Raw genomic sequence first — 24,705 nt, 5'->3', positions numbered from 1 at the left:
GAGGGTGATCCTAGCCATCAAATCATCGGTAGCATATTTTGTACTACTTGTCACCGACTCACCAATAAATAATTACACACTGAAAGATTTCTAATCTTTTCACTCATCAACAATACTTCCATAATCAAACGATAAGCATGTATCCGTAACATAACTTAACATATTGTTTGACTGATATACTAAGTTATATCACTTAATCCTATATATTTCTGTAAAGGGCATCATAGGGTTAATTAACAAAACATGAAAATCAAGCACTTCTTACATTATTTATAATAACTTTTCTCAAAAGTTTTCAATGCTTTAATTTAAGCACCATGATGGCTAAATTGCCAATATAATATAATCATTATTATAATTAATTATACAATAATGATAAGCCCATCCCTCTCAATGTTATTTTGACCAATGGATGGGCTCCCCACCAATTTCCCAAGTCCTTTATTTTCTTTTGTTTCTGTCTGTTTTCCCTTTGATTTTTGTACAAACAATGTCTTATTTAACTTCACAATGTCTATAGAAAGAAGAGACTATAATTAATAAAGAGATCACAATATCTTTTAACTGTTCATCATCTGATTTTTTGATCTATTACATACTTGAAACTGTTGTTTTTGTAAACTTACATGCATGATTTCTTGTGTCCAATTTCAGTTTGGACATAAAAGAGCTTATACTGATCTCTAATTATTGTTTTACTTTATGTGCCCAAATATGTGTTTATTTAATTTATTTATAACAATATTAACTCACTTGGACTTCGTAATTAAGAACCAATATTGGTACTGATGTTAAGATTAGTAAGTAAAATTTGTAATGATTTTATTGAATGGGTCTAATTTATATCGTTAGTGTTAGAGTTGGATGTGTTATTTGAATTTTTAACCATGATGTCTAACACTGATATACTAACATCAATACATAGAGGGCCATAAACTAATTGTGTAATAAACAAAATAACTAAATTCCATGTGATTAATTTGAATCAAATTAATGTTACACAGATTATCAAAATATCAGGAAGATTATTTATCACAATGAACAGAAAATCATACATAAATATAAATATGAGTCCAACGAATTCACGTTGTCTCCTTAAGACAAATTTACTCATCCTAGTGCTTGAGTATTTAAAGTAATTCCTGATCAACTTTCTTTTAATTAGTATAACACCTCGTATAGAAGATTGTGGATAGGGAGAGAAATTTGTTTACAGAAGACAAATGATTTTGATGTGTATTTTTCTTGCAACCAAAAAAATTTATTTATAGACTTTTCATGGTCATTCGAAAAACCATGTTCTTTAGTTAATAACATTTTCATGAAACGATGATCTATATCTAATGTAATAGTTTACAAAATTTAAAGGTGTGTTGTTGAGGAAAGCAAATGATCGAAGTCCACTTCTTATTTGGTTCAACGAGTTTGTGGTTAATTTTTCACTGATAAAAAGTTATCAACTTTATACATCATTATTTCCTTACACGATAGGTTTCCAAACTTCATAACTCAGTGTAGTCCATCAATGGCCTCTTAGATTATATATATAGCTACTTAATTATGTCATAAAAATGATAAATTTTGAAAATACAAAAATTACATCAAATTATTAAGTAATATATAAATAATAATTTGATGTTTTGGAGAGATATATTATCCTCTCCTCTTCGGAAGGATTCATCCTCAAATCCAAATAAAAGCATTGTAAAATAGTTTCTAAAGTGATGAGAAGAAAATTATGTGAACTTTTCTAGACTTGTTTTGGATGGTCTCCATTATAAGGCAACTGAGATTTCAAAGGTTAAACTGGCAGTGTAAGCAGTCTCCATATCAGAAGATATGGATCTGTAAAAGCAACATCCTGATCAAATGGGTAAAAAAGCCTAAAAGCCTCAGACTTTCAATGAGAAATCGTTCATCATAAGTTTCCTTTTTAGACCCTATATATGTATAAATGATATAATTATCTAAGCCTCTCTTCCACAAAGCTGGATGTTGACTCTATCAAGATTGATATCAGTACTCTAATTTAAAATTTTGTACTATATTTATTATAGGTCCTTTGTATAGGAAAGAAAACAACTTTTGTCAAGGGAGTGGAAGGAAGGGAAGTAAAAAGTGTTGGGGGATGTTTTTAGCAACATTTTTTAAGAATTAACAAAAATCTACCATCACTTCTATCAAATGCTAGAGTCTATCACTACTCATAAACTTTTAGAGTTTGATCTAAATGTTGTTATTGTATTAAATTTGTCTTTATTCATCCGTTTAAGCGTTTGGTTCAATTATTGATTTGAAATGGTATCTTAACAATAAGCTAGGTCTAGGATGTCTTGTGTTCAAACCTCAAAAGATTTAAGAGTTATATCTACACGTTCTTTGTATTATGTTATATATGCTAATATTTTGAACATGGTCGTTATTATATTTGTAATTAATTGTGTTAGCAAAATTATTCTGAATGTCCTAAGTGGAACCTCTCCTTAGATGACTTTAGATGGGATTAAAGAAAGATTAGATGCATATAGTTTTGTTGTATTGGAGTCCATAGCCCTAAGATCTCTCTTTCATGTTAGTTCAATATTCATACTTTAATTACGCACGTGTTATAATAACGTTTAACTAATGATTAAAGTCTTTTTGCCAAAAAAAAAAACCATGTGAAATTTTTTGTCTTTCTTCTAACCCAAGAAAATTGGTTTTTGTGCATATATGCAACTTTTTTGAAATTGAAAAGAAGGGGTTGTTAGGTAAAAAAAAGTAGAAAAAAGGTTGGGAATGGGGACATTAGAGAAATGATATGATGCACAAAAGGGTTTGCATTCATACTCATTGTCTACAAGGAAACCCAACATAAACCATTATTTCACAAAACAAAGCTCAGTCACATGCCACAAAGTCTCAATCCAGCCAAGCTTTGCCTCATCACTTCCTTCTTCAAAAGTGAGAAGAAAAGCCAAAGAAACTTCCTCCTTTTGTGCTTTGAAAGACAACACACACTCACTCACTCACACATAATCCAATGGTACACATAAGCAATCCAATTCACTTTCATTTCTTTTCCCATTATCTTTTTGTTGGCTTCTCTGCCCCTTTATATATGTCAGTCAATGGCTGTCTTTTGCAACATAACCAAAGTTTACTATGGCTACCAAAATCCACAACATGTCGATCGACGACCTCGGTATTGAAAACGATTGTAGAGACATTCATGATTCATGGGATCAAAGAAGCAATGTGATGGTTCGAGTTCTAGCTGGTCGAAACGCGATGGAAAGACAACAAACGAGGAGAATCTACAAGGAAATCTATGGTGAGGATTTGGTGGACAGACTAGGGACAATTGATGTTGAGCCGATAAATCGAGCTTTGTCGTTATGGATGCTTGATTCTCATGAACGCGACGCGGTTTTCGCTCGAGAAGCACTCGAACCAGGGGACACTAATTTCAAGGCTCTTATTGAAATATTTGTAGGGAGAAAATCAAGCCAAATCTTTCTTATTAGACAATCTTATCAAGCAAGATATAAAAAGCAATTAGATCAAGATATCATCAACATAGACCCTCCCCATTCGTACCAAAAGGTAAAGAAGTAAAAAAGAAGAAAAAAAAGTTCAATTTTTTTGTTATTTACATGCTGATTTAGATGTGGCACAGAAACTGAAATTTTGCATTAGATTCTTGTAGCATTGGCTGCCTCACACAAAGCCCATAATGCTGATATTAGCCAACATATTGCCAAGTGTGATGCTAGAAAGCTGTATGAAACAGTAAAAGACAATTCTGGAGCCATAGAAGAAGCTTTTGTTCTTGAAATGCTCACTAAAAGAAGCATTCCACAGCTAAAGCTTACTTTTTCTTGCTACCAACACATCTTTGGTCATAACTTCACCAAGGTATTATCTTTTTCATTTTATCAACTCTGTTTCCACCCACTCAAACTGCATATTCCTAATTTTGATCCAATTGCAAATATAGTTATCATATTCGAAATACGAACATACTAAAATTTAATTCCAATCTCCAAAAGTCTACATATGTTGAATGCCATATGTTGTTATACACTCAATTATTAGTACTAAAAGTGCTACACTTGTCGCTGTCCTATATTTTTACAGGACCTTAAGTTTCGAAACTGTGGAGAATTCGAGAATGCCCTACGGACAGTCATCAAGTGCATACGTAATCCTCCAAAGTATTTTGCCAAGGTTTCATTTATGCACAAATAATATGAGTTCATTTTATTTTGAAAATGACTTTTTAATGAAGTGAAAAAAGCTTTGCATATGAATATGATTTAATGAATCAGGTGCTGTACAAAAGCATAAAGGGTGGAGAAAGTGATGGAGCATTGAAGAGAGTAATGTTAAGCAGAGCTGAGGTTGATTTGGATGAAATTCAAAGGGCTTTCAAAGGAAGATATGGCGTTCAATTAACAGATGCAATTTGTGAGAGAACTTCTTGTGATGATTATAGAGACTTTTTGGTTGCTTTGGCCACAAAAAAAGCTCAGTGATTATACTCAACAGCCAAACACAGTCACTTTGCTTCAATTGTTTTATTTTCCTCTCAGTTCTTCAAATATTCAAAGATTATACTCAACAGCCAAACACAGTCACTTTGCTTCAATTGTTTTATTTTCCTCTCAGTTCTTCAAATATTCAAAGTATATAATATACCTTTAAAGCTTCATAATTTAAATTAAATACTTATTATCAAGAAAATAGGTTGAAGTACATAAAATATCCATAAACTTTGGGATAAGTTTCAATTATGTTGGAAACTTTCACTTTTATCCCCAACTTTGAGATTTGTTTTGTATAGTACCTTCAAAGAAAATCGATTGAGGTTAATGTGTGAAAATTAGATGACATACTTGACATCATTTATAACCTCTTTCACATGACAGTTGATTTATAAAAATTAATTATTTAAAGTAATAGTGACTTGAAACTTTTACCCAAAAGTAAATAAGATAATGTGAACCCAACTTTTATGACAATTTTTCTCCAATAGAAATTTGGATTGGAAATTGTAAAAGTGTCTACTTTTCTCTTTTGCAGTAACAAAGAAAACCTCCACTAATAGAAAGGGATTCCAACTATAAGTAAAAAAATGTCTAAAAAATCTTTGACACTAAGCCCAAAGAGAAACACAGAACATCACAAGGGTCTCTATCAACAATTTGAAACACTGTTGTTGTTCCTCCCCCTAAAGATCCCACAACAAAGCACGCAAGGGTAGATGGTCGAACTCTACTATCATCAAACCAATGTCCCTCTGGTGGAAGGTGATCCAAATTTTCCTCCACCTTAGATAAAAGATACAACCAAAAAAAACCCTTTAATGAAGGCAACTTTATCGAGAGTCTATCCATTATGCTCGCACGACTTAGCAGAACTTACCAAAAAAAGAACTTAAGACTTCAATCTTCCACAAAACATCAAAACTAACTCAACAAGAGAGTGATGATCCAATAACATTTTAGAGAGACTTACAAGAGAAGTCCTCCAAAGAGCTAGGATTCCAAACACGAACATCCTGTCTCCCAAATCTAAAGTTAAAACCCTCCATCAATGAGAGGAGAAGTATCCAACATCATTTCCTTGTTACACAGTGGATGACGGAAACCAAATAGCTAATAAGTGACAACAATGAGAATACTTCTATATTGTGCAAAACTCAAGAGATAATAGCCTCCTACTAATAACAGATTTAAAAGCAAAAAGAAAAAGTAACATCCGATCATATATAATTATTATAATACACCTTTTGACAATGAAGATCAAGTTGCAGGTAAAAACTAAGCCTACCAATAATCCTAAACCACAGAAGAAAGCATACATCAACGGTGTTGTTCCAAGTATTGTCAACAATTTTGAGTTAAATACTTAATAGATACATATGTATCTACCTAAGTATTAGGAGTTGACATACTTCAGTCCTGAGCAAGGTTAAGTTACAGTTCAAAACTCTGATATTCATGGCAAAGTTATTGACTAGGTCCAGTTTCAAACGAGAATGCAACCCATTGGTCATCACTTATTGGTAATACTGAACTTTCCTTTGGAATTGTCATATTCGGCTGACGAGGACAAACAAATATCCTTTTGGAAGATGAGCTTTTTCCAGCTTCTAGCCTTGAGACTATCCTGGAGACGTAATCCTTGCTCTGACCTGGTTGAGCAACATTATGGGATGATGTAGCAATATCACGGGGAATTTCAAGAGCAAGGTCACACGATGGAGCTCTCTTTCTTGTTGAAATGCTTTGAGATCCTAAACATGGAATAAAAAGACTGACTAATGTAGCACAATAAATTTATAATATAAGATGACAATAGACGGAAACTTGAAGATTGAAATGTATGTAACATGTTTCAAGGTTTGAATAAGTTTTCTATATCATATTTGGGTGAGGGTTTATACATGGAGTTCCAAAATTTGAAAAGTTTTGATCGCTTGCCATCAGTTCATCTAATGTTCAACAGATGAGTAAAATTGGAAATTTATGTTGATCATTTTATATAATATATAGAATAATTCAGAGTACATAACGACCTTTTACATAGAGGAATAAATAGACCTTAAAGAAACCACTAAAGAAAAATACATAAATGGAAAATGACAAAAAGGAAAATTATAATGAAAAATAATAATAATCCATAAATCATAATTTTCCCGTTAACATATGAAATAACCAAGCAACAGAGTACTTAATATAATAGTCTAAGGGGACAAAACCACCTCCATCATTGTGTTGTTTCTCAATTGTCATGTTTAGATCTGAAATTCCAAGACTATTGACCAAGGATGCAAGGAAAAACTGTGAAACCACTCACCAACCGAAACCGCTTTATTGGTTTGGTTTGAAATGGCTTGGTTTGAAGATTTCGGGTTGGAGAAATAAAAAACCAAAACTAACAGTCCATTTTGGGTTTGCCAAAAAGAGTAAACTGCATAACCAAATTGGCCGATAAACTAAATATATCAAGTGTGACTAATGTAACCTAAAGGTTACCAGTTAGGTTGATGGGGGAGCACACCTAGAAACACCAGGATGTGGGTTCGAATCTAGGCAGCCTGTAAAATTTTATTTTATTTCTTAATAAAAAGGCACTCGTGATGAAGCACACATGCAACATGTATATATTCGACGAACCGAGATCTGAGCTGACCAAACTAATGGCCCAAACGGTTTGGACGACTCAGTTTATCAATGACACCGGTTCAATACTGGTTTACGCTTATTCTTTCATCAAATGAGCTGTTTGGTCCGAGTTTCATATAAAACTGGAATCCAACCGCTTACACCCCTACTGAAGATCGCTTGAAGTTCCTGGTTAGTGCTAACATTTGATTGCAAGCTAGATGAAATTACTTGAGAAGCTCGTTCTCTAGAAGATGCAATCTTGCCTAGATTGCAAATGCACAAAATATAGTAAGTGCTGTAATGCTAAGCAAAGAAACTCAAGGTAAGTTCAAGTCAATCCATAATTGGTGATTAATAGTTTAAACATTTAGGATAAATATTATGCTCTAGTCCATCGACTTCCATGTCTCATCAGACCAAAAACTTGTACACATTGCATACCTCGATCATAAAATTTAGAGAAAAAAATATGCATGCTTAAGGGGATTAAAAGCTTTGGTAAGAACTGAAACTGACAAAAAGGCACTCAATATATATACTTGCCAATAATACTTACCCTCCTTTATGGTAAAATAAGCAACTTTTGCAGCACTCATTTCAGCTTGTTTCTTAGTTCTTGATGGTTTCCCTTCGAAATTTTCTTCTCCTACTTTCACTGTAGAAACAAAGACCGGTACATGAACTTCACCGGATTGAGATGTTGAATAAGCTGGTAAACCTAGGCCTCCTTTTTGGGCCATCTCTTGTAAGAGATTTTTGTAAAGGCCAGAATCAGAATCCTATCATTTATAAAAGAAATAAACATCCAGAAATTTATAGAAGTAACACGTGAGAGATGTTTCATTCAAGCACAAAACCACATTTATGTGCATGGCAATTATTTATTCTTTTTCATGAAAGTTAAATTAGAATACTAGCCTCTTGAGCTCCATCTTGACATAAAGACATTAAAGCAACTTTTGCAACTGCATTCTCAGCATCTTTCAATGTGCCATGAAATTCTAGACTTTCATACGTCTTTCCATCTATTTCCACTTTACATCTGAAGCGACTAGCATGGGGTGGGCCATCACGCTCACATGTGTACATGGGTAAAGTGAGGCCTCTCTTCTGGGAGAAATTTTGCAGCTTATTCTTGTATAAATGTTGCATACCTATGAGCATCAAAAGAAGTAGCCATGATAAATAATCATACATAACTGGAGTGGCAGTATATGAACTCCAAATTCTGAGATACATGGGAGAAAATAACATGAAAGAACTAAAAAGATAAGTCTTTTCCCAAAACACCAAACATATGTGCACACACTACAAACAAGATTATGATAAGATAGAGACATTGCGATTATGAATTGAACAAAAACTCGGGAGATGATTGCAGTACTTCTATTTGTTATTTGTTGCTTCTGTTCTTGTTGATAAGGCACTGTTTCGTATTTGGATTCCTCTTGCAATCTTATTCATTTGTATGACAAAAAAATGGTACTTTTATCCCCCTAGAGAAAAAGAAATACAATCAATATCACCGGGTCCTTGTTCCCACATCAATGAATTCTCACTGTAAAGAAGCGTAAACCATGTTCTCTTCCTATTTGCAGGTCTACCTAATCACTTCTGCAGTAAGACTACCCATTTTTTAAGAGAAACATTCAATTAGAATTTCACTGATGTGTCACATTACAAAAGGGCAACAACTGCAGTGAGATATTACATCAAACTATTTTAAAACAATATAAGCGATTTGAGATTTTAATGACACCAAAAAAGAAAAGAAAGTGAATTTGCACCAAGTGAGAAATGTATACAAAAGGTGCTAAAAAATTATACACCAAGATACTATCCTTTTGTGTTGAATTGAAAGTTTGGAGGCTTGGCCACTTAGGTATTGTCGCATTTGCATTCTTCCCAACTTTTGGATTAATACTATAGTTGATACCCAGCCTTTTTCCCATACTAGGTAATAACTTTAAATTTCTTTTCCTCACTCATAAGTCATATCCATCAATAACATCTTCACCTCTACTACAGCTATGTTTAGCTTAAGTTCATTTGTGAAGTTCCTTTCTTCGGCTACTATTATACATAGAATAGATTAGGTATACAGCTAGCATTTTGATGCAACCGAACACTCAAACACGTCCTTCGCATGAAGCCAATAACCTCAAATGTAGCTCTCTTGAAATGGTCGAAATAAAAAAATTCATAATAAAATCTTTTGAATCTTGCCCAATCATAAATCAGTTTATTTCCAAGTGCCATTTTTCTGACCAAGTAGGCACCTACATTCTCTAAGTCAACTGCGGCCTAGTCCTTTTTTTTTGGTTCTTTTTTCCTTTAAATAAGAATGGAGGTAATGCTGAGCAAAAACAAAAAGGAACTAGCCTAAAGGTTGTGGATGATTGAAACACCAAGGAGAAACCTATTACTTGAAAATTCTGAAATCCAAATTAATAAAATAAAAATAAATCAATACAGATACGTCTAATGTGTCTACCTGAATCAAGCTCTTTAACCAAAAAAAAAAAAAAAAAAACTCTTCACACAATCAAAACCATTTCAGGAAAAAAGAATGCAATGACCCCAACTTTCCTCTTCTCACTTAAATTGACCTCTTCCAGAAGAGTGTGGACATAACTTATAGCCACTTCTTTAAGATCAGTTATTATAAGAAAAACTTGTTTTCTTCCTCTCTTCTCTCACACATGGAAATCTCCCTACCACTCCCATATCCCAAAATTTGATTCTCTTCTTTTCCCAGCCATTTCCCAAAATCTGATTCTCCTAATTTTCCCTCCTATTTCCTTCTAGCCTATCTTCTCCTCACTCCTCCTTCTTCCCTTCTTTCTTTTTCTCTTCTATCCTTAATTTTTTTTATTCATTGTTTTTGGGTAAGATTTTTATTCATTTTCTTTCTTCATTTATTCCTTCTAAAAACTCTTTCCCCTTTTTTCTTTTTCATTATTATCTTCTCTTATTTTCTTCCTTCCCTTTGCTTCTGTCTTCTCATTGTTTTTGTTTTTTCTCATCTTTATTGCATTTTTTTGTTTAGTTTGATTGCCATCAGCAACCTCCTAACAATCATCTAAAACCAAATGAACAAATCTTATGTCAGTGGTAGCCGGTTGGCATCCGTTTTAGCCCAAAATTGACTACAACCAACGGATAATCACCTGACCCCTTTGATGAACTAGTTATTCAATCCCTAATAACCTTTTACCATAGTCAATTCCATACAAAAGATTTGAGCATATTGAAATTTTCTTAAGAATTAAGGGAACAAGAAGCAAGGGAATTCAATTCTCATAGAGAAAATGTGTATTTGATGTGTTAATTGGTAAAGGAAAATATGTATTTGACTTATTAAGTTCATGGGCCAAAAACTCCATTTTTTATATAGAATCAACAACTTTCATAGAGAAAAAAATGAATGAATGCAAAGGCATACAGGAAAAAAAATTAAATAAAAAAAGCCCACAAAAGCACCCCCTTCAAAAACAATTCCCCACTATGATGTTGTTTAAGGAATATTTACAAAATAATAATAAATAAATAAATAAAAACTTTGAAACCGAAGCAAAAAGCTAAACATGAAATCTCACCGAGGACCAAACACCCATTTTCTTTATTTAAATAACAACTTTCATCTAAAAAAATGAACGAATACACGGGTAAACAAAAAGAACCACAAAAAAGAGGACTCCCTCCTGTGAAATCACACCTAGAGAATAATTACCAAAAGTCTTTGAAATTGAAGCCTAAAGGAAAACAAGGGACCATAACTCCCAATGATCCCTCTCCACACCCCTAAACCCCCTACTGTTCTACTCACCCAACAAAACCGTGCGTATACCAGCAAGCCAAAGAAACAAATTTTTCTCCCTAAAAAATAGATTGAGGAGGAACTCCCTTTAAGGACCAAACACCCCCTTAAAGTGTTCAACCACCTTGACTGGTTAGGGTATTAGTAAAATCATACGAAGTGCTTAGCATAACTGGTCAAAATAAACCAAGCTGTGTCACAACGTTACCATAATATTGAAGCAATATATCTTCATAAATGTAGAGTAATTTAGTGGTAATACTTTCTAACCAGTCAATTTAAGGCATTCTTTGTCGAAGTCTTCAACCACGGGAGACTTGTTAGTGTTTTGAATTCTTGGTTCAACTGATTGTGCTGTAAATTTGACGTCCATATTACTCATGATGGGAGAATCTACAGGAAGAATCAGATCACATTATGGAATACAACTATTAGCATCCATAAGCATGCATAATTAGAAAATAATTTGCTGGCTCAGAAACAAACAATAACTATTTCTTTAAGAATGTGAAGAGGTACTGGAAAGCTTTGTAAGTATTGAATGCTGCTTTTAATACCTTTACTAGATTCCTTAAGTTCAGAAGATTTGTATGACACCTCATGCTTTACTTCGGGTCTCGGTGGGGAAGTAACTTTGTTGTCCAGGTTAGTTATTGCACCAAAATTACCTGCAAGAAAAGAAAAGTGACAACTTTATGTATTCTTGCATATTAGGAAAATCAATTTAATATCTAAATCCTAAAGTTCCTACTTTAACTTACCCTCTTGACTTTGTGTTGTCCAGGATAACAAACAATTGCAGCAAGGCCAAATATTTTAAGTAATTAGTGCAACCCTATAAATGTCATTAACTTTATAACAGAAGAAATTGAAAACTGTACGTTGAGTGAGTTGATGAAATCATGTTTAATTTTATTTTTCTAGAAATGCAGACATAATAACAATAACAGGTTAGTATTTGGCAGGCACGAATCCAGAAATGATTTTCAGAAAACAGTTACACTAGGCTCCATTTTGTAGAAAACATTTTGTGCAAGTTTATCCCATCGTCTTGCAACGAACATGCTCCAACCCAAAATTCAGTCTCTCTTTGATGCATGTGATGTGTTCTCTTTCATCCCACTGTTTCTAGACATGATCAATCTTCAGTAATCTAAAGCATGTGTCCACTATCTCTCCATGGCCAAACCAATTTGTACACTTGCTCACGGCACTTCTTTCTCCCCAATAATATACCTACTCCTACAGTGAGTCTTTAGATCTAAGGAGGGAAAATTAATGAGAGCACATCTTTATCTCTAAGGATTTTTAAGGGTTCTTTTCTTCTTTCTCTTTTCTTTTTCTTCCTTTTCTTTTCTTTTATAAATAAAAATCAACAACTTTTACTTAGAAAAAAATGAAAGAATACAAGGGCATATAAAAAAAACAAGACCACCAAAACACCCCAATTAAAAAATGGGGTTCCAACTAAGGAAAATACCAATGGAATAGTTACAAAAGGTCTTCAAAATCAAAACCCAAAGAAACACATGAAATCTAGCTAAGGACCAAACCTCACAAGGATCCCTTTCCCTACCTCTAAACACCTTATCACTTCTCTCCCCCCAAATATCCCAAAGCACAGCATATACACCAGCAAGCCACAAAAAACGGCATTTCTCTCTAAAAGGCAGATGGAGGAGGAACACCTCGATCGTCACACAAACACTCCTTTGGCCAACATAACTAACATCAAAATCGTGTAGAAAAGAGCACCACAAAGCCCACACATACGGACAATTCCAAAAGAGATGATCGAGGTCTTCCTCCTAACAAGCCTATCGACAATGTTCACACAACCAAGCAAGACTTGTCAAATAAATAATCTAACTAAACCACATCAAAAACATACTTCCTAACGGGGGAGGGATCCAACAACAAACTGAACAAGGATTTACACGAGAAACCTTGACTTGGGTTAGGACTCCAAACACGAAAATCCCTCCTCCCCTCCCTAAAACTGCAACTCCCAAGCAAAGAAAGAAGAGAAGCGACCTTTGTGGTTTCCTTATTAGATAAATTACGATGGAACTCGAAAAAGGACACGAAATTCTCAAATCAAACCAAAATTTTTGAAAACCAAATGGTTTTTAAAAGAGGACAAGAGATAAAGATGCAAATACAAAGAACAAAGAGTATTGTCCCCCTCCCACTGGTCCTCCTAGAAATACATTTCCTTGTTGTTCCCCCACCCAACAATAAGTGAATCGAAAGAAAGTTAGAAACTCAAAGGATATGTCTTTCCAAGAGTTTCAATGTGTGCCTTTAACCCTTCCACCCAATCAAAAGGATGGAGGCCTTGCTTGTTCACAATCATCCGACGCCGTAAGGATTCAGGCTCAAGAGCAAAGCACCAGAGCCACTTGACCAATAAAGCAGATCTCCATGCCTTCAGCCAACTTGTATTTAAGTTTGCATCCATTTGTTCTTCCCACGTCGAGAATTTCAATCCAACCAAAATCACTTCTACTTCTACACTCTACACTAACTTGCCTCGTACTTTTCTAATTTGTGATTCTGTTAATATTAACTTTTCGGTTCACTGGGGTGGGGTGTGAGGTTGGAGCCTCTTCTTCTTCCAATTTTAGGTCTTCCCCTGGATCATAATCCTAGGAAGCTCACATAGTAGGACTTCGTCATATGTAAGATTGAAAAAGTGTCTACATTTTAGGAAGAGTTTTTTCTTTTTTTTTTAAAGGTGGTAAGGTCCTCTTATCCAAAAAAAGAAAATACAATTCATTGAGTCCCGAACAACCTGATCTATTTCTGTCCTTTTTTAGAGTCCCTAGTGTAGTTAGGTAGGTTTTTGAGAAGATGTGAAAGGGAATCTTAAGGGACGGGGTTAATGAGGGGAAAGGTTCTCATCTTGTGAAATGGGAGGTGGTGGCTAGGCTGTTAAACCTTGGAGAGTTAGGCATAGATAACATAAGAGCCAGGAACAAGGTCATATTGGCTAAATGGTTATTGCAATTTCATTGGGAACGGACAGCTTATGCCACAAGGTCATTATAATTAAGTACATCCCTCACCCTTTTGGGTGGATTCTTGGTGGAGTTAAAATGCATTTTCAGAAACACATGAAAGGAGATTTTTACTAAGCTTTCTTTTCTTTTCCAATTTGTTCATTATGATGAAACAGATGGAAAGAATGCTTACTTGGGAATAAATTGCCTGGAGATAGACCCTTTACTCCATGTTTCCTTTTAATATCAGCTATTCTATTTGGAACTGATACCGCAGTGAATGTGTGATATTTTATGGTTAAAATTGAGCTAGTTCATGAAAAATTATAGATTTAAATGTCATTTTGCATGAATAGAGTGCTAAGAGGTAGATTGGGTCTAAAATGATGAAGTGAGGCTCATTTATGTCATCTAGGTCATCGGTGAGCTACATGGTTCCCCCCTTATATCCTCTTACCCTCAAGAATGAGGCATCCATTTTAGACTTTACGCAGTATTGCTTCTTGATCATGGAACTTCTTTTTAATTATGAACCAAACAACTTTCATTGAGAAAGAATGAAAGAATACAAGGGCATACAAAAAAAGTCCCATCCTACCAAAACACCCCTACTAATAGAAGGGAGACCAAAGCCCCTATTTTGGATCCCCACTGGAAACATAAACTCCCTCCCTTTTTTATGATAACCCATATCTCTTAGAGGTGTGTGGTTCCAAAGTCCAAGCCTTTGATTCTTTCAACAAGTCAGTAACTAATTCTCCTGCTCCAAAATTTCTCAATTACTCGAGTTTCACATACCCTAACCCAAAGGTAACGTTACAATGAGGTTCCCCCGGCCATTTTGTTGTCTCCATTAAGAACCAAGCAGATATGGAGATAGACTCACCCTTCAGTGTTAGTAGTGAAAATTCAACGGACTTGAGGTGTCCTTCTGATCATAAGGTTGATGCGAAGATTGAAGGGATGGATTTAAAGTTGGTTGTGCCTCGCTAGACGACGCCTCTTGGTCCTCCCCACTAAAATCTTCAGATTTACCGAACGAGTTGGTGCCCATAGTCAAAGATTGTCATATTATTCTGGTTTAAGCAAGTTGTTCCGTCACTACAATGTAGTTACTGCCACCAATGAAGGTAGTCTCCTAGAGAACACAGGGGGCTCGAAGGTTCCATCCAAGCACATTGCACTCAAGAAGTTCCTTAAAGCGATTAATCCAGTTTTGGTAAAGACCTAGGAATCTAAAATGGAAAGATTTAATTCTGCTTTTACATAAACACTTTGGAGCTCTAGGGACATTGGCTGGGTCTTTGTGGAATCAATAGGATTTTATGGGGGGATGCTTACCATGTGACACAAAAGCAGGATTTCAGTAGTGGAAACCATTAAAGGAAAGTTCTCTCTCTCAATCAATTGCTTCACAATTTGCAAAAAGAGTTGTTGGGTTACAAATGTGGCTGGAGCTATTATCCCTTGCAGCATGTTCAATTGAGGCTTGGTGTTTAGTGAGGACTTAACTGTCATTAGATGGGCCCATGAATGCTTTCCTTCAGGCAGAAACACAAGAGGAATGAAGTCATTTAATAACTTCCTTGGCGCAGCCTTTCACATGGAGATTCAATTACAAAACAACAGATTTACCTGGTCTGGAGAGGGTGGTACTACTTCTCAATCCTTATGGCACAGAAAGCTTGACTGAAATGGAGGTTATAAGAATTTAGAAAATCAATCCGTCGGGTAGATTCTCAGTCAAGTTTCTTTCAGTTCACCTCTCTCCATCTTCTCCATTAGATAAAGCTCAAACGTTTTCCAATTATTGAGGGAGCCGGTTCTATCAAAGAGACCACGTTTAATATGGGAAAACATGTTTAAAGCACTGCTGGCAGAAATTTGGTTCGAGCGTAATCCAATCTTTCATGAAAAGGCAAGGGCTTGGTCAGACGTCATGGACACTGCAAAAAGGAATGCAACAGCCGGGTGCTCTTTAGGTCAGAAATTTAATGATTATTCCATTCAAGATCTATGTTTAAACTGGGTTGTCTTCCTTCTAGTTTTATGATTAATCTGCTGCTGATCCTCCTGCACCTTCAACATTCCCAAGTTATGTCGGTTTGCTGGTTTTGGAAAACCAATCTTTTCTGTTTTTGGTTTATTTCTTATATTGGTTTTTTTTTTCAGGTTTATTTTTTACTACTTTGGTTGTTTTGCACTGTTGTACTTGGACTTTTTATGGTCTTTGGATTTTCTTTGGGATATGATGTTGGCACTATGGGGTGTCAACCTAGTTGAGATGTACGGGTGCGCCTCCTTATCCCCTCCTCTCCCTCCTCCCCCTCTTTTTATGCTTCTCTATTATTTTTATTGTATAATTCTCTTGTACTTTGAGTTTTCCATTAACAAAGAAGCTTGTCTCCGTTTCAAGAAAAAACCATAAGGGAGACCATCTTAATCATGAAACATTTGGCCAAAAAGAAGTCTCACTGATGTTGAAATTAACGAATGGACTAGGCACTCAAATGCCCTTTCACTTAATATGCTTGATAAATAAGGAGACACATGGATCTAGAATTTGTACAAGGATGGTGTTTTCACATCCAAATCCTGGTCAAAACCCCTAGCAAGACTTGGAATCCAAGCCAAAGATGAAATATATCACACCATCCGGGAAGGAAAATATCCACCCAAAAATGTGTAGTTTTTTATAGGGACGCATGCAAAAATAGCAAAACAAATTTTGATAATAGGACTCATGTCACTATATTTTCTAAATTGCATAAGTAGCAAATTTAAAAACTGATAGCTCTCTGATAGCCTTTCAATAGTCGTCTGATATCACTAATTACTTGTCATATTTGTCACATTCACAATATGCAAAAACTAGTTGATATAGGCTATTTTGTTCTAAATGTTTTTGTCATTTGATGCAATTTCACTTTTTTATATGGGAGTCATTCTTTAAACACCCCGAAACAAGATACAATACAACAAACATCCCCTAGGCTTATATCTCTCCTAATTGTTATATTTCATGCAAAAGGGATTTTGAAGCTCACAGCTACCTTCCAGCTCATGTTCCTTAGCAAGATCTTTTTGGGATTTCATATGGTTGGCTTTTGGATCATGGAATATTGAAAATCTAAATGATATATAAGGTTCTTTGTTTCTTATCAGAAAAATAATAAGAATGATAATGTATGGACTCTTCTTTTTATCACTCAATCAAGCATCCCTGGAGACAAAGACCCTATGGCAAATTTTATCAAAGCTGTCCTTCCGTATATTAGGCTGGAGAGACGTTTTTGTACTTTCGCTGGCAAAGAGCAAGATTTAGAGTCTCACATCAATGGAATTACTTGCCTAGCCTAGCTCTTTAATGAGGTAATTTGTAAATTGGTTCCTCCATTTTTAGTATATCTTCTTCTCACGTAGCCCATTGGAATAATTTTTTGTTATGCTAAACTTACTAACAACACAATCATACAAAGCAACATTCTGATGAGGAACCTCAAACTTACCTAACATAGAAAATATTTCTTATTCTAAAAATAACCAATACCTAGACCACCCTCCTCCACGAAAAAAAAAAAAAAGAAGACAAAAACTTGCAATTTTTTTACAATCTTCTTGCCATGGAGATGAAAATGGAAATAGTATTAACAAATACACTCAACAAAATAGTGATAGAAGAAAATAGAAAGTGGGAAGAAAAAAGAGTATTAACACGTACCCAATTGCGAAGTCAAAGACGGCTGAGGAAAAGAAGATAAATTTAGAGAGGGAGGAAATGGGGGAATAGAAGGAATTAGTTTCGGGGGAGAAGAGGATTGTGGCAAAAGTGGTTGAGGGCAAAGCTGCTCCGGCGGTTGAGGTAAAGAAGGAAGAGAAAAGAAGTCAAAAGCAAGCTTAGCAGCATCGTTCTGTGCTTGCTTGGAAGATTTAGAAGGAGTGGGTGAACAGAATTGCTTGCCGTCGACAGTGACAGTGGCTTCAAAACGTGGGTCGTGGTCTTGGCCTTGTTTAACCACTGAATATTCAGGTAATTTGTAAGATTTGCGATGACAGAGTTCTTGAAGCTTTGTTTTGAACATGTTGAATGAATGGAAGGGGTTTGAGTAGAGAAAATGGAGTGAAATAGAGAGAGAAAAGGAAGAACCCTAGAAGTTGAGAAGAAGAGTGGTAACGGTGGAGAAGGGAAGCGTTTCAGTTCTTCCTCCACCTGGCTCCCCCAAATCCAACATTGCTCCTGTAATAAAATCACAAAGTTATATATCTTTTGAAAAAAAAACTATATATATATATATAGAAAATAAATTGTTTGTTTTAAATAACAAAATAAATTAAAATATTTCCTAATTAAAAGTAAAATTTTATACTCTATCTATCTTAATAGAAACATATTAGTGTGTCTATTATGCTATGCTTGAAAGAATGGTGCAATCAATTCTAATCTGAACTATGATTTGGTTACAATCACATCTTAAATTGATAGTAACTCGTTAATGAGTAATTTTTTTAATTGATTTTTATGGTATACTTCATAATTTAAATACAATTTTAAGCATAGCAAAAATAAAAATACTTAACATTTTAATATATTTTAAAAAAGTACAAAATAAAAAGTGGCAGTTTTTTATTGGGTGATTCAAAGGGATTATTTTTTACCATAGATGGTGCAGCCAAGTTTTTTCGTTTGTTTCCATCACTTTAAAATACATGACTTTAGTTAGATTCCTTTGGCAGTCCTTTGTTCTTTTGCATGAATTCTTGTTTCCAATCAAACCATCACTATTTTGGGCCATGTTATCTCAGTGATTGCGTAAGCTTAGAGTTTTCTAATTCATAGGTTTTGTGTTGGTGCAGCTTCCATTGTGATGTTGAAGCTTTTGACTTGGTTGTCATTTATCATTATAAGGTGCCCTTCATATATATTTTTATATGTTTAATTTTGAAAATCAATCGTTTAAAGGAGGTTGCTTCTTGCCCGAATTGAGATTGTCTTGGTTTGTTTTGTGTGTGAGTTATATATCTTAGAAAAGAAAAATAAAGAAAACCATCCACTTACATTGTTTCCGGGTGATTTCTTTTGATGCAATGATGGTTGAAAATTAATTAGTAATTAAAAATCTCACTAAGATTGTTATCCAACAATCTAAATGATAATGTAAATAGATGAATGTATCAAAGTTGAATTATTCAAATTAATAGTATTGTTAGTTTAGAGTTAGAGGGATATAAATCAAATTCCCAAATATTAAACAATATTGAAGGGGGGGGAGTGCAAATTTCAACTATTGATACGAAAGAATTGGCGAAGAGGGAATCAGCCATTCTATTCATAAGAATTTCAGTAACAAAAGCCATCATATGTGACCATCATCAAAATGCCCCAAAACTAGCAATGCCATTTCTTCTTCTTTTTTTCCATACACATAATGCAGTTTTGGTCACTTTGGTGGGTAAAAAAAACAGATATAGAGAGAGAATATCGAAAGCAAGAATTGCTCCCAAGAGCACACCTACACACTACTAAACATTTCGCAACTCAGTTATTTAGACAAACAAAAACAAACTCATCTCTTTTTTTCTTCAAGGGATCGGTTGGATACTTACTCAACAACCTCCAACAAAATCTCAAACTCACTTAGCACTCCCAAGCTCTTTTCGGAGAAGCTTTGCGGCCTCTACCATGTTTTTCAGGGCCGGGTTCACCTCCGCGTACTTGCGAGTTTTGAGTCCACAGTCAGGATTCACCCACAAGATGTTTGTCTCCAACACTGCAAGCATCTTGTTGATGCGGTCTGCAATCTCTTCAGTTGATGGTATTCTTGGAGAGTGAATGTCGTACACACCTGGTCCGATTCCAGCACCGTACTTCACTCCCTCACGGAAGACTGACAAGAGCTTCTCGTCGGAGCGAGAGTTCTCAATTGTGATCACATCGGCATCCATGTCGATGATGGATTGGATAATGTCATTGAAGTTGGAGTAGCACATGTGGGTGTGGATCTGTTGGATGGTGAAATGTTAGGTTCATTTGAATATTTTTAATCAATGTAATAACAATAGTAACAAAAATGGCAGTGGTTAGTAACCTGAGTCGTGTCTTGGACGCCAACGTTTGTGATACGGAAAGAGTGAACAGCCCAATCCAAGTAGAAGGCTTGCTCTGACTTCCTAAGAGGCAACCCTTCTCTCAAAGCAGCCTCGTCAATCTGGATAACATTAATACCAGCCTTCTCGAGATCCTCAACCTCATCCTTGATGGCCAAAGCGATCTGGTAACAAGTCTCAAACCTGGAAGGTGAAAGCATACACAAAAGTATGGCGTTGGTATTGGCATTGGGAAAACAAACAAAAAACAATTCTTTCATGGAGGCATTATCTTCCATTACCTCGGCTGGTCGACTCTAACAAAGGACCAGTTCAGAATGGTGACAGGGCCAGTAAGCATTCCCTTCATCGGGCGGGATGTCATGCTCTGAGCTGTGGTTGACCAGAAGACAGTCATGGGCTTTGGGCGGCTCACATCACCATAGATAATTGGAGGCTTCACGCATCGTGATCCGTATGATTGCACCCAACCATTAACGGTGAAGGCAAAACCTGACAACTGCTCACCGAAGTATTCAACCATATCGTTCCTCTACAGTGAAATAAAAACCAAAGTTAGTCAGAAGGTGCAAAATGAGAAAACAAAAAAGGGCAGGATAGGATAGCCTTCATTTCTTCCTTTTAAAAGGCTCCAAAAAACTCACCTCGGGCTCTCCATGAACCAAGACATCAATATCAAGCTCTTCCTGGAGCTTGACAACCTTGTTAATTTCCTCCTTAATAGCCTTAACGTATTCATCCTCAGAGATCCTATAGGACGCCAATGAAGATTACAATATTAGAAACAGGAACAAATTGTATTCAGGTTTTAAAGAAACACAGTAGTATTAGTGTATTACTCACTTGTTTGCTTTATATTCACGGCGGACCCTCCTAAGTTCAACAGTTTGAGGGAAGGATCCAATGGTGGTGGTGGGAAGGATTGGAAGGTTAAGTTTCTTCTGTTGAGCATCAAGTCTTGCACTGACGTTCGTAGCACGGCGATGATCGGAGCCCTTCAAAGCAGCAGCCTGTGCAAGCAAAACGATGAAGCAATTCATCAGCATTAGGTGTCAGTAAACAGAAAATTAAACACTTAATGGATAAGAACAGATGAGCTCACCGCTTTCTGAACAGCCTCATTGGTCACCCTGGGGGACGCCTTCCTTGAAGCATGAGCTCCAGCATTAGAAGCAAAAAATGCCTGCAAATACGAATCCACGAGCTTAGCTTAAGAGTTTAGAAAATGTGGCTTGTAACATAGCTTTACACCCAGCCAAGACGAATTGCATCAGGCACAAAAAATTACCCCGTCCTTGTTACCAGCCAAAGCCTTTGCCAATGCATTGACCTCAATAATCTTTTGAGCAGCAAAAGCAAGCCATGATTTAATTTCGTTGTCCAACTTAGTTTCGTTGACAAGGTCGACAGCAGTGTGGAGAAGTGAGCAGGAGGTGGAGACCACGAGATGGTCTGCCGAAGGGGAAAATAGGAGATCAGTAAGAAGACAGTCTCGAAACTCTAACTCTAACATCAAATACAGTGTATGTATTAATTATCATAGATATAAGCAGGAGATACCTTTGCCCACAATGCCAGCTAGTTCCTCCAATACACTGACTGAGGCGGCAAGATCGTTTGCCCAAATATTCCTTCCATCAACTACTCCAGCAAAGAGGAACTTTCCCTTGGGGAAATCACCCTTGATTAAATCAAGTGTCTTGGTCCCACGAACCAAATCAAATCCATAGGCAGTGACACCCTTCAAAGAAGTCAAGGTCTTGTATGCTTCAGCAGGGATATCAGCAAAATATGTCTCAACAAGAACATTCAACCCAGAGAGAGTTGATTCTAGTTGAGCATATGCATCAGAGAAGGCCTTCAATTTGTCAGAATCAAGATCCTTCACCAATGTAGGCTCATCAAACTGAATCCAAGAAGCACCAGCTGCCTTAAGATCTGACACAACCTCCCTGAAAAGTGGTCGATTATTAATAAAAATGAGAAGAGATAGTCGTTAATGGGCAAAACTCAAAGTACAGACGTAAATCAACAGTTCTTTACTTGTAGATGGGAAGGATCTTGTCAAGAAGGGAAAGAAGGGAGAAGCTCTTGTCCACACCCTTAGCTGGCTTAGAGAGCAACAAATATGACACTGGGCCAATAAGAACTGGGACAGTTTCTACTCCAAGCTGCGGAAATTTACGTGACATCATTATAAGTACAGTTACAACCAACTAAACTAAACCTCCCTTTATAGATTCTTCTATTATCTAAATTTCAGAAATTCATTTGAGAACAACACTTACAGCCTTGGCTTCTTTGTATTCCTCCACTGCCTTGTGTGAAGCATAAGAGAATTTCACCTCTGGTCCCAACTCAGGGACAATGAAATGGCTGCATATCATTGCATTGACAGTGTTAGCTATACATATAGCAATTCCATTCTATTAGAGCACGTCTTGTTTATTCCATTCATGATTACTTACTAGTTTGTGTCAAACCACTTGGTCATTTCCATTGCTGGAACAGATGCATTTCCTCTAGCCATGGAGAAGTAGGTGTCAAATCCAATCTCACCACCATTCCAACCATATCTAGGAGGAACAGCTCCAAGAGTTGTGGTAGCATCAAGCATCTGATCGTAGTATGAAAAAGTGTTGCTGGGTATGTACTTGATCCCAGTATCAGCCATCTGTTTCCAGATGGATGACCTCAAATCCGCTGCCACCTTTTTCAAGTCTTCGGCAGAGCTCTTTCCATCCCAGAATGATTCAAGAGCAAACTTTAGCTCTCTCTTGGGTCCCATACGGGGATATCCAACAATGTGGGATGCCATTGTTCTGCTCAACAAATCACAAACGAAAAGTATTTAATTAACAAACAACGTCCATTATACATTTTACACCATTATTATTTCATTCTCCATCCATTTCAACTATGGAACCTCGCGAGGTATTTCAAGTCCTAATGGATTTCAAATGAATTCCGTTATTTGTTATACGAAAGAGAGTGATTTCAAAAACTCTGTTTTTATTTTAAAAACTTCCCAGAATAATAGAGTCTGATTTCAGAGTATGTGACATAAATTACCATTTTAACCTTGTCATATTCTAATTTTCAATTAACACATCATAGATGAAAACCTACATTAGTAAATCCTTAATCTTTTACAGTCACATCCGAACTAATAATTTTAAATACATGGTCACATCCAAACTAATAGTTTTAAATATATTCATTTCAAACGCGCTCCAAACTAAGTAATTAATTCAAAATCATTTCTCAAATTCCAAATCACAGGATTTAAAATCATTTCTCAAATTCCAAACCGCGAGTAAATTGGTACATCCCCTAACCCCTAATGCATGGATCAACCCAGAGTGCAGTCCAATGCAGAGCATTAGTTAATTCACAAGTTGAAATCAACGAAAAAACGAATTGTCACAAAAATAAAGCAGAAACAGAGCATCAATAGAATTGCAAAGACAGCAAGAAGATAGAGAAACCAACAAGCATGCATAAACGAAAGATCCGATGAGTAATGTAAAAAAAGAAAATTACAAATTCCAATCAGCAAAAGTAAAAACTGAAAAGGCAGCAGTAGACAGATCTGGTACATGAAAAGACTAATAAAACAAAACCCGTAGCAAAGGAATGAGATCTAAAAAAAGAAAGAATGTTCCACGGAATCAGATCTCGGCCATAAGAAGAAGAAAAGGAAAGTGGAGAACAAACCTCGAGAGAGAAATGAAGCTCCCCTGAAATGGAGAAACGAAGTAGGAGGAAGAGCAAAAGAGAGGGAGAAGAGAGAAAATGGGGAGCCACAGAGTAGAGAAGAGACAAGGGCGAGCGCGAGTTGGAAGAAGTGGAATGGAGTTTTATTTATAGAATATAGAGATGATGAAGTGGCAGATCTTGGGAGGTGGAAGGGGGTGGCAAATTAAAATAACAATAGTTTTGGGGTTTTTTTTTGGAAAACCAAATTTACAATTTTGTGGAATTATAATTATGGTTAAGCCTAAAAATATGAGAGCACGCGCTTGGATTGAACTTGAAGCGCGTGACAAAATTGGGGGTTGGTGAATTTTTCATTTGCAAAGTTTGTTTACTTTATAATTTTGGTTTAATTGGATTAGTCATTGTCAATAACTCAACATATGGATTATATTTATTGATCATGAATTTGGTCATTTGTTATAGTGAATTTAGTCATGGGTCACACGATTTTATTATGGTTAGAAAGTAGTAATAAATAATCATAAATTTAAAAATGGAGTAAGAAAATGTTCATCCCATTTTTTTATTTTGTGGGAAAATTAAATTTTAATTTGTCCTTTTTTTTTAATTGGCTTTTGTGCATTTGGTGGTGACAACACAAGAAAGGCTTGTATTTAGGAAGATTTGGTCAAATCAAAGAGTGGATCAAAGCATGAAATTAGAAACAAAATGAATATTAAATGGGGTTTTACTTTTTAAAAAAAAAAAAATTACTTGGGAGATTGATTATTAAGAAGTCACTTCTAGTACTTAACCAAAATTCTCATAAATAAAAAATATATATAAATCATTATTTGAATGGAAAAATGATAAACTCTTTTTTCTACCTCAAGTAATTTTAACGAAGTGTTATAAAAATACTACA

At 35.6% G+C, this 24,705-nt stretch overlaps 3 protein-coding genes across 4 annotated transcripts; 1 reads left to right on the top strand and 2 right to left on the bottom strand.

Annotated features, from left to right (window-relative positions):
- The first annotated feature begins 3,034 nt into the window (after window positions 1-3,034).
- LOC101220908 (annexin D8) lies at window positions 3,035-4,864 on the top strand. 2 transcript variants are annotated; one of them, XM_031882370.1, is made up of 5 exons: window positions 3,035-3,585; window positions 3,679-3,897; window positions 4,120-4,209; window positions 4,311-4,516; window positions 4,593-4,864. In XM_031882370.1, coding segments are annotated over exons 1-5 (957 nt in total). In that variant the 5' UTR covers window positions 3,035-3,144; the 3' UTR covers window positions 4,594-4,864. The 2 variants fall into 2 exon arrangements, with proteins under 2 accessions (XP_031738230.1, XP_004141201.1); XM_004141153.3 differs by having other exon boundaries at window positions 3,047-3,585; window positions 4,311-4,772.
- An 808-nt stretch (window positions 4,865-5,672) lies between these two features.
- LOC101222879 (double-stranded RNA-binding protein 1) lies at window positions 5,673-18,228 on the bottom strand. The gene is made up of 6 exons (XM_004141079.3): window positions 17,698-18,228; window positions 11,532-11,642; window positions 11,245-11,367; window positions 8,073-8,308; window positions 7,711-7,933; window positions 5,673-6,280 (listed from the first exon to the last, which is right to left on the bottom strand). Exons 1-6 carry the CDS (start codon window positions 18,056-18,058, stop codon window positions 5,994-5,996), a joined length of 1,341 nt encoding a protein of 446 aa, XP_004141127.1. The 5' UTR covers window positions 18,059-18,228; the 3' UTR covers window positions 5,673-5,993.
- Window positions 18,229-19,261: 1,033 nt separating this feature from the next.
- LOC101222636 (5-methyltetrahydropteroyltriglutamate--homocysteine methyltransferase) lies at window positions 19,262-23,955 on the bottom strand. Its single transcript, XM_004141078.3, has 12 exons — window positions 23,799-23,955; window positions 22,550-22,903; window positions 22,370-22,457; window positions 22,125-22,252; window positions 21,642-22,033; window positions 21,370-21,533; window positions 21,184-21,264; window positions 20,925-21,091; window positions 20,726-20,831; window positions 20,363-20,613; window positions 20,063-20,264; window positions 19,262-19,976 (listed from the first exon to the last, which is right to left on the bottom strand). Exons 2-12 carry the CDS (start codon window positions 22,897-22,899, stop codon window positions 19,608-19,610), a joined length of 2,298 nt encoding a protein of 765 aa, XP_004141126.1. The 5' UTR covers window positions 22,900-22,903; window positions 23,799-23,955; the 3' UTR covers window positions 19,262-19,607.
- Between the last annotated feature and the right edge of the window lie 750 nt (window positions 23,956-24,705).

Source organism: Cucumis sativus, chromosome 3 (genome assembly GCF_000004075.3).
Source record: "Cucumis sativus cultivar 9930 chromosome 3, Cucumber_9930_V3, whole genome shotgun sequence".
Lineage (NCBI taxonomy): Eukaryota > Viridiplantae > Streptophyta > Magnoliopsida > Cucurbitales > Cucurbitaceae > Cucumis > Cucumis sativus.
Note: the sequence above shows the minus strand (reverse complement) of the source record. Positions and strands in the feature narration are given on the sequence as shown.

Excerpts from the sequence above, each read along its gene's own strand:
- LOC101220908 (XM_031882370.1), top strand. The coding sequence starts at position 3,145 with ATGGCTACCAAAATCCACAACATGTCGATCGACGACCTCGGTATTGAA. Across the intron at positions 3,898-4,119 it reads TTGGTCATAACTTCACCAAG|GACCTTAAGTTTCGAAACTG; the intron begins GTATTATCTTTT and ends ATATTTTTACAG. Across the intron at positions 4,210-4,310 it reads CTCCAAAGTATTTTGCCAAG|GTGCTGTACAAAAGCATAAA; the intron begins GTTTCATTTATG and ends TTAATGAATCAG.
- LOC101222879 (XM_004141079.3), bottom strand. The coding sequence starts at position 18,058 with ATGTTCAAAACAAAGCTTCAAGAACTCTGTCATCGCAAATCTTACAAA. Across the intron at positions 11,643-17,697 it reads GTCTTTGACTTCGCAATTGG|GTAATTTTGGTGCAATAACT; the intron begins GTACGTGTTAAT and ends CTTTTCTTGCAG. Across the intron at positions 7,934-8,072 it reads GTCAAGATGGAGCTCAAGAG|GATTCTGATTCTGGCCTTTA; the intron begins GCTAGTATTCTA and ends TATAAATGATAG.
- LOC101222636 (XM_004141078.3), bottom strand. The coding sequence starts at position 22,899 with ATGGCATCCCACATTGTTGGATATCCCCGTATGGGACCCAAGAGAGAG. Across the intron at positions 22,253-22,369 it reads AATACAAAGAAGCCAAGGCT|CTTGGAGTAGAAACTGTCCC; the intron begins GTAAGTGTTGTT and ends AAATTTCCGCAG. Across the intron at positions 20,265-20,362 it reads GTTAGAGTCGACCAGCCGAG|GTTTGAGACTTGTTACCAGA; the intron begins GTAATGGAAGAT and ends TTCACCTTCCAG.